Source organism: Medicago truncatula, chromosome 3 (assembly GCF_003473485.1).
Source record: "Medicago truncatula cultivar Jemalong A17 chromosome 3, MtrunA17r5.0-ANR, whole genome shotgun sequence".
Lineage (NCBI taxonomy): Eukaryota > Viridiplantae > Streptophyta > Magnoliopsida > Fabales > Fabaceae > Medicago > Medicago truncatula.
Window position 1 is genome coordinate 34,712,142 of NC_053044.1, and position 9,270 is coordinate 34,721,411.

Genomic DNA, 9,270 nt, shown 5'->3' on the forward strand with positions numbered 1-9,270 from the left:
TCAACATCTCCATGCAAATTTTCGAAAAAATAATATTAGCAACAACTTCGACAATTATTATCCAATTTAAACTTTATTAACAAAAATATAATAAACTTAAAAAGAAAATACATTTAGCTAAAACCTTTTTAATTGATATGCACCATCAATATAAAAAGTTTTACAAATGCAAAAAAAAAAAAAAAAAAAAAAAAAAGGGCCAGGCTGATCTGTTGGCCCGCACAGCCTGCAGTGATAATAATTTGTAGATTGTTTACTTTTCCCACCCTACGAATTTATCGTGCATCCTATTCAAATTTTAAAATCTGAAATGTTTCAGCATGTTTTGGAGGTTTTATGGGGAGTTTATGCCGTTCGGATTCTATAATCTGAACTGCATAGGACACGCAAGAAGTTCATAGGGTGGGAAAAGCAGCAGTCTAATTTGTAGCCCAGTAGCAAGCGGGTTGGCCCGTATTTGTACTTTTAACTTCTAACCTTATTTTATTAATTCTTCCTTAATATCAAACAAAAAATCTTCACCAACATAATCCAAATGAGAAGACAATAAGAAACAGTTGAGACAAGGAAACTAAGTTATAACTTATAATAACAGTTCATAATGCTGTTCCTGCATGTTGTGAAAAATATGAGATATTTTCTAAATTATGTTTGGAAGCTGGTTACATTGTTAACCAACCACAAAAATATTTTTGCAGCATTGACCCTTCTTGTTACTTACTTGAACATATCAATTGTCTTGTATGAAGAGTATAGACACGTGAATTGAACTTGGTACCCGTGTTTATAATGGTCACAGATTTGGCCACAAATCCTCAATCAACCTTCTATATCCTGAAGTTATAGGATTTCAGGAATGCAAATAGAAGCGAAAAAGCCAGGATATGACAAAGGCAATAACCATACAGGCAAGTAGGAAATTCAAGAACCGGTGGAGTAGGCGTTGATTTTCTACCGGTGGGGAACGTCTAGTTGGTGGTAGAACGGATGCATCATTAGCTTCACTCCACTGTTCTGTCATTTCAACTTCAACTATACCAGATACATTTCTAGCAATGGATCCACAGATTTCACAAGTTCTGTAAATTGTACATGTAAATTTTTTGTTATTGTCATTGCCAAAAGAATAAAAACAGTTAACTTTAAAAGAAATTTAAACATACATGTATACAAGTAATCCAATTAGAAGTATTTGTAGCAGTATAAGGATGGCTTGGTGGTTGGGGTGGGGGACTGGAGTGATAATGAGGTCGATAGTTCAATCCTCACTTCCAGCATAAATAACTAACAGTACTACCATTTGTCCGTCTAACAAAAAAATAGCAGTATACCAACAACACGTGCTATTAAGAAACGAAGACAATAGATTGAGATGCAATACTACAGCCTATACATCAAAGTTCCCTTGATGATCCTAACCAACATTTGTCACTTTTTCTACCTTTGGACTTGACCAATTACTAATCAAACTCACAGAAAAATGGTTTAAAATCGAGGTACATGCTTGAATTCACATTGGTCAAAATTGACACACTTTGGTGTGTTGAAATGATCTGTTGAAAGAAAACTATTAATCCTGAGCAATATTGTACCATCAGACAGGTAAAGCCATGTGAATTGATCCAGCCAATATCCAAAATTCAGCCACAAGAGTTTCCAAGATGTTTTCCAAATTCACATGAATCAAAAGGTTACTCTTTTTTCTATGGCCCAACTTTTATGTGATAGTTGGCCAGTCTATTAAATAAGATAATGACTAACAGATTAGAGTAGTTTAACAGAGCAGAGTGAACAATTGGTCAACTCCAAACCCAAAATGGAATATAAGAAATAAGAAAATGAGATGCCATTATCAATTTTCAGACTTTCTAGCGTCAAATCACAATTAGGATAAGTACAATTTGACAATTATTAATCCCATTCTCCACATGAAATCCATCCTATAAGTACTTGCAATATAAAAACATGTAGAAGACTAAACTGTATCTGCAACATCACATAAAAACAAAGATTCTACTTCCTTCCAATAGGGAAACAATCTGAGAGCTTACGAAGGAAAAGTCATAAAAGTATATCAAACATGGTGTGCACTGGGATTTCCTCTACTGAATTTTCGCCCTTGGCTCTGAGACAAGTATTTCTACCTTTGGATAAACAACTTAATTTGAGCTTATGAATAAACTCTTTCTATAACAGAAGATGAAGTACAGTCGAACTGTTTCGTGTAATTTATAAGTTATTTTCATAAGCTGTCCTTGAGACCTTTTAAAGATAAGCTGAAAACAATTTATGAACACAATATAAGTTGTTATCATAAGTTCTCTCAGACAATTTCATAAGCTCAAATAACTCACTTCAAACAACTTTATATTCCTCTATACCCACTTAACCCTTTTCTTGGACACAACAAATAATTTACTTGATTTTTGAATAATAGAACAGGAGGTGAAAACAAGTGAAACTTGCAAGATGCAGGTATCACTTTATATCACACAGTCCTATGCAAATGCTGATGCACCTAGTCATGTTTGTTTGAATTTTTAAGAAATAGGGACAAATCATATCATAATTGTGCTTTAATTGGACCTACAAACTATTTACAACACAAAGCATATCATTTTTATCTGGATTAGATACTTTTCCAATAGCATGTCTCATTCTAGTATTTTGTTCTGAAAAAGACAATCTAACCATCTAAATCTCCGAAAATATTCAGCACATGTGACATGACTACATGAGTGACTCAAATAGTAGGTACTCACAGCCTATGAAGCACTAATAGTGATACATACACGTGAACACCGGTAATAATTTGGAATAATAGATTAATTTAACGTAATCACATTGTGTCAGTGTTGTGTCGGATATGTCATCCATCATCATAAGTGTCAGTGCCACAGAGCTCACAACAACAACAACAAAGTAATTATTATTATGTCACAACTAATCACACAAATCCATTACACACCTAATTAAGAAACAATGTTAATTTGACAATGCAGAACTTACTTGTTACCCTTGACCTTAAACCAAGCTTCAGCACATTGTTTATGGGCAGCAGCCAAATCATCTTTACAGGAACATCCTAGTTCAATAGGAATCCCAGATTCATGTTGGTCATCATCATGGTTTCTCATATCCATACTGAGGTGGCAAATCCTACAATCTCTCTTCACACCATCATCAACATTATCCACACTCTCCAGATCCAATTCCACACAACATTCAGACACAGACACAGAAGACACTCTCTCTTTCTCACACACTCCCACTCCCACTCCCACATTCTCTACCGTAGAGTTCCGAGGAGAAACATTATCGATATTGTCGACAGGAACAACAACGTGAGACTTGTCTTGTCCTACGTGAAGGACATTTTCGATGGTACCAAAGTTGAGAATCTTCATGTCATGGCTTTGGGAGATAGAGATCATGAATACCCATTAAGGTTTTGTTGGAAAGAAGAAGAAAAAGGCGCAGTTTTTTTATGCGGATTCAAGCAAGAGTGATGTGAAGTGTGTAATGCGGTTTTAGAAAGAGATCTACACGTTAACTCTGAGTTATTAATTTGGTAGCTTCACTTTCTCCTCTCTCACACGACTTCTAGGAAGAAGAAGAGATCCAAACAATGTGAATAATCAAATCAATTTAAGGAAGGATAATGTTTTTTTTTTTGTTTATATTTATTAAGTAGTTTAATGAGTAAAAATTCACCTTTTAACGTGAATAAATAATTCTCTTAAAAAAAACGTGAATAAATAATGTGGTGTACGAGGTTCGACCTCCGATTTCTATATATTATACAATGTGTCTATTAACTAACATAAACTTGCCCCTTTTGATGGGTAAGTTGGTGTAGGTGGTGGATGGCAATGTGTTTTTTGACTCCTTTAATATGTGAAAGTGGAACCTCGACTCTTCGGGTGTCTACTTGGTTAAGTCAGCTTATGGTCAGCTCTCTCGTGTCCTTTAAGATAAAAACACCCTTAATCAGTCTATGGTCTTATCTTTATCCAGGGTTTGAAAGTCTAAAGCTCCTAGTAAGGTGGTTACCTTCGCTTGGCAGCTTTTTCAGGATAGGGTGCCTACCCGCCTCAATCTTCTTAGGAGAAGGATCTTAGTGGATCCGAGGAGTGCAGTGTGTGCTTTTTGTGGGGTTGTTGAGGAGTCGGCGGCCCACCTTTTTTTTTAGTGTGTCGATGTTGCCCCTATTTGGTATTCCATAGCTACGTGGTTGGGGTGAGATTTAGTTCCTCATTCGTCTATTTTAGGTCATTTTGAGGGTTTCCTTGGTTTGGGATTCAGTAATAGAGTTGGTCGAGGTTTACTTAGTTTGGCTTGCTGTTGTGTGGTCTGTTTGGAACTCCCGCAATGATTTGATCTTTGCTCGAGGGACTCCTTCTGTCGAGTTGATTGTTGATCAGGTGAAGTTCGCCTCTTGAAAATGGTTCCAAGCTAAGAGCTTTGCGTGTCTCTGCTCCTTATACAAGTCGGGGGTGCAACATGTCTTGTGCTGGTATTGGTAAGGTTTGAGGTGTTGTGGGTGCGGGGCGATGGCCTTGTGAGGTGTTTTGGCTGGTGGCCCATGTAACGTCCTCTTTAATTATTTAATTATTTTATAGAGTTTAGAGTCCACTTTGATGATTTATGTGATTTTATATGATTATGTGATGTGTTGATAATTTATTTAAAGACTTGTTTTATTATTTACTAGAATAAGATTTGAAAATAAAATAAATATTGAGATGTGGGGCTATTTTGGAATTTAGAAGAGTTTAGTGGAAATAGAGGAAATAAGATAAAGTGGATTGAGGAGAGATATAAGGAGGAAACTAGGTTTAGATTTTTTTTTTTACGTGAAACTGCTTTTTGGAGAAAAGGGGAGAAAACAAGAAAATAAGAGAACCAAGAGGGAGAGAGACCACCGATCATCAATACTAAGGTAAGGGTGACCTTCAGTAATTCTGAGTATGTAATTCTGAAACTGGATTTAACAGGTTGTAGGTTGTAGTTTTGGAATTTGGGAATTAGGGTTTGAATTGCAATTTGATTATTGAGAGATTATAATTTGAGAGAAATAACCTAGGGTAGGGTAAAGTGAACCATAGAATTGAACGGTGAAAAGAGTGGTTAATCAGGTAGGGTAGTGATGGATTAACGTTTTAATGATAGGGTAATCATATGGTGATGATTATGGACGATTTTGGAGAGTTTAGGGTCAAGAAACGGAGCCAATGAGGCTCCCATGGTAGAAAATCGCAGAAAAATATGTGATTTTAGCATGTATGATGCTGTCGAAATCGTGAGGCGATTCCAGTGATCGTGAGGCGATTTTGACAGAAAATCTGTAATTTCAGTATGTCTGATGCATACCCTGTTTCATGTTCTTGCGTCTTTTTCACACGTTTTTGTTTTGAATTGACCTTTGGTGTAAACATGAAAGTTTTAGATAATTGTGTTAGCTTTCTAGTGGTATTGGTTTCACTTGAAAATGATTTTTGGTTTTTAAGATATGATGAAAATACTCCAAGGAGGTCTTAGTGAAATCTTAGGAAATTTCAGTATAACCATTTCTAAGTTAATCCAAAACTTATGGGATAATTTCAAACCTCAAAACTAGAAGTACTATGAGTTCAATTAGGGTGTTTTAAGAGTATTTAACCCATGCTGTGAGTCGACCCTTGGGGTCGGAATGAATTTGTTAATGATTATAATGAGGTTCAGAGAGGATGAATAAGATGATTAATATTGATGTTTTACTTTGATGATTAAATGTGAAAATATTTATATAATGTGAAAGACGTTGATATGAAGTTGTAATTGTTATATATGATGATTATTATTGATGGTGACTTGCTGCATATGTTTAAATGATGTTGTCTTGCTGTTGTGATGAATTAATACCATTAAGATGTTTAAGTTGTTAAGTTGTAAGATGTTGATCCAAATTATTGGAGTCATATGAGATGTCTAAGTTGTTAAGTCGTAAGATGTTGAGTCCATTGCATACTCATTTAAGTTGAGGGCTTAATGCCCTGTAATGTATATTTATACATATTATGTTGAGGGCTTGATGCCCAGTAAGTTGAGGGCTTGATGCACTGTGAGCCTATTTACGCTTATACGTTGGGGGCTTGATGCCCTGGTTGGTACCACATACATGATTAAGAGGTCATAGTTGCATTTTGTCTAGATAGTTCAAGATGTGTAAGAAGTTTAAGTTGCATTGTTAAGTTGAAGTCGTGTCGTTGTTGTTAAGTTGTTATTTATTCATGTGTCGTTAACGAAGTGCTTATGATGACGACTATGATGTTGTTATGTTGTTTGTTATGTTGTTTACGATGTGATTATGTTGTTATATGATGATGTTATGATGTGAAGTATATGATATTATAAAATGATATTATGATGTGATGGTTATGTTGCTGTATGACGTTGTGTATAATGTAATGAATATGAAGTTAATGATGATTAGAAGTAGATTGTGTTATTAATGAAGTTTTATAAGAAGAGTAATGTTCTTAATTAATGAAGTATAAGTTGTTAAATGTTTTTGATGAATTATATGCTTATTATTATTGAATGTGAAATCTCACCCATTCTGCTTGGAAATGTTGCTCTTTGTATGAGTAACTTGCAGGTGATCGAGAATAAGTAGCTGTTGATTGCTGTCGTGAGTGGCTATCTCTCACTGTGTCTTTAGGTGCTCTGATACGTAACAGGATGAGAACTTTGTGGCTATTTTCTATTCCTTACGTATTACTTTATGAAGATTATGACTATGTTTTTAGACTGGATTTTTATGAGATATTTTATGATGAGGCCTTCGTGCCAAAGACTATTTAGATGTTGATATAAATTTCGCTGCAAAGCATTGAATATTTTGTTATTGAATTTTGATGGATAATTAGTTAATTATTCCGTTTATGATTTTTAAGAAGTGTAGCATTCCGTTTATGTGGAAAACTCTGATTATTTAAATGAAATTTTTATATTGGGAAAACGGGGTGTTACAGCCCCTGCTTGGTTTTGCTTGGCAACATGTTTTTCCTTGAGGGGTTGATTGTTGTGGTTGTGGGGGCCGGTTTTTGTGGTGCCATTTTGGTGTTAGTATGTGTTTTCTTTTTTCGCATTTTTCTCGTGATTATTTGTACCTTTTGGTTGTATCCCGTGCACTACTGGTGTTGGGTTTCTATTTGTCTTTATCTAGTTCCTTTTGTACTTTTGGGTTGATTCCCGTGTTTTTATTTATATGATATATTTTGCCATTAAAAAAAAAAAACTAACATAAACTCACGAGGACTAAAAAATGTTCCTTGAACAACCAGTACATGACAATGTATAAAAAAAGACTTCCCTAAAAAATATGTATAAAAAAAACTAATAAAGTTATAAGATAAGATATCATATGTTTCAGGACCATGAGTTAGACTTTATAGTATGATGATTAGAATTTTAGATCTCAAATCCTAATTGGACAACTGTCTCGGAGGACAATTGTAGACAAAATAATTATAATTTGATCAAATGGTCATGGTTAGATCAACAACCTTGATTGAGTGCGTCTCTAGAATGTGTCGATGTGGTTTCTAAATAATAAAATGTGTCAATTCATTTCATGCTATTAAGAAATTAACGACTAAATTGAAAAAACTTTCACACTAGAATAAGCATAGTTAGATGGCAAATTCTATGATGCACCCAACATTTTGAGTGTATCGATACACAAAAGCCTTAAATTAATACTTAAATTAATTGTTTTTTAAAGAAAAAAGAATAATTTTCTATCATTGACAATTATAATAATTAAATCTTATTTATCAAAAGCGTTGGTAAAATAAAATTTACTTTTTTTGAATTTTTATTGCTCATGCTAAAGAATATTGATGATTTTTTATAAGAAAATGTTAAAAAATTAATATAATTCTTATAAACAATGAAATGATGTTTTTTCTCATGAAATGGTGTTTTATAAAATATAAACAATGACAAATAACTATTTATGTCATAAAATGATCGTTAATTTATAAATTCCCCTCTGGCTCCAATCTCACGGCCACTGTTGGGCACAACCCCAGCTATGTTTGGCGCAGCATCATGCGTGCTAGATTTATTGTGCGTGGGGGTGCTAGATGGAGTGTAGGCTCAGGCGCGACTATTCCTATTCTTAATGAACCATGGCTGCCAAATGGGGAGTTTATTAGTAGTGATATTCCAGGTGCTCACTTTGTTCATAATTTTACTGTTAACAGCTTGATGAATTTTTATGAGAAAACCTGGAATGAACAGGTGGTTAGACAAATTTTTAGTGATGATATAGCAAACAAAATACTACATACGCCACTGATTTCTCAGGTTGACGAGGATAGAATTATATGGAAAGCGGAAAGGCACGGACGTTACTCTGTTCGTAGTGTTTACAGGTTATGTGTATCAGAACTGATTGATTCATCTTATAACTGGCGACCGGGGTATTGGTTTGGTATTTGGAATCTAAAAGTCCCACCGAAAGTCAAGAATTTAATTTGGCACATGTGTCGGGGTTGTTTACCGACTCGAGTCCGTTTGTTGGATAAAGGTGTTACTTGCTCAACTAATTGCGCCAGCTGCGTCTCCAATCATGAAGATCTTATGCATGTTTTCTTTGCTTGTCCTTTTGCTATACAGGTTTGGAATAGAACAAGTCTTTGGGGTTTCGTGCAACACGCCCTTTCTACCACTACCTCAGCTTCGGAAGCTATATTTTATCTGTTAGAGACTTTGTCGGTTGAATTAACACAACGTATGTCATCTGTATTATGGAGTATATGGAAGCACCGCAATCTCAGAGTGTGGGATGATGTAACAGAAACAAGTGCCGCGGTTGTCGAGCGTGCTAGAAACATGCTTGCAGACTGGCAACTGGCTAATGCTCCGGATGTTCTTGTATCTAGATCGAATCATCAACCAACAACGGCCTCCACCTCTCAACAACACCGAATCACGTGGCAGCCTCCCGTGGCCGGAAGATACAAATGTAACATCGATGCAGCCTTCTCTTCTCACGTCAACCGTACAGGTATTGGTATCTGTGTTCGCGATGCAGAAGGTACGTTTGTTCTGGCTAAGACTATGACATACCCTTGTACTTTTCCGGTGGAAGTGGGTGAAGCTTTAGGGCTGCACTCTGCTTTGCAATGGTTGAGTGATATGCAGTTTGACAATGTGGATTTCGAAACAGACTCTAAGTTGACAACTGAAGCCTTCCTTTCTACTAGAAACGACTTGTCC

General features: G+C 35.4%; 1 protein-coding gene across 1 annotated transcript; it reads right to left on the bottom strand.

Annotated features, from left to right (window-relative positions):
• Positions 1-460: 460 nt before the first annotated feature.
• On the bottom strand, positions 461-3,638 carry LOC11417976 (uncharacterized). The gene is made up of 2 exons (XM_003600769.4): positions 3,010-3,638; positions 461-1,079 (listed from the first exon to the last, which is right to left on the bottom strand). Exons 1-2 carry the CDS (start codon positions 3,432-3,434, stop codon positions 851-853), a joined length of 654 nt encoding a protein of 217 aa, XP_003600817.2. The 5' UTR covers positions 3,435-3,638; the 3' UTR covers positions 461-850.
• Between the last annotated feature and the right edge of the window lie 5,632 nt (positions 3,639-9,270).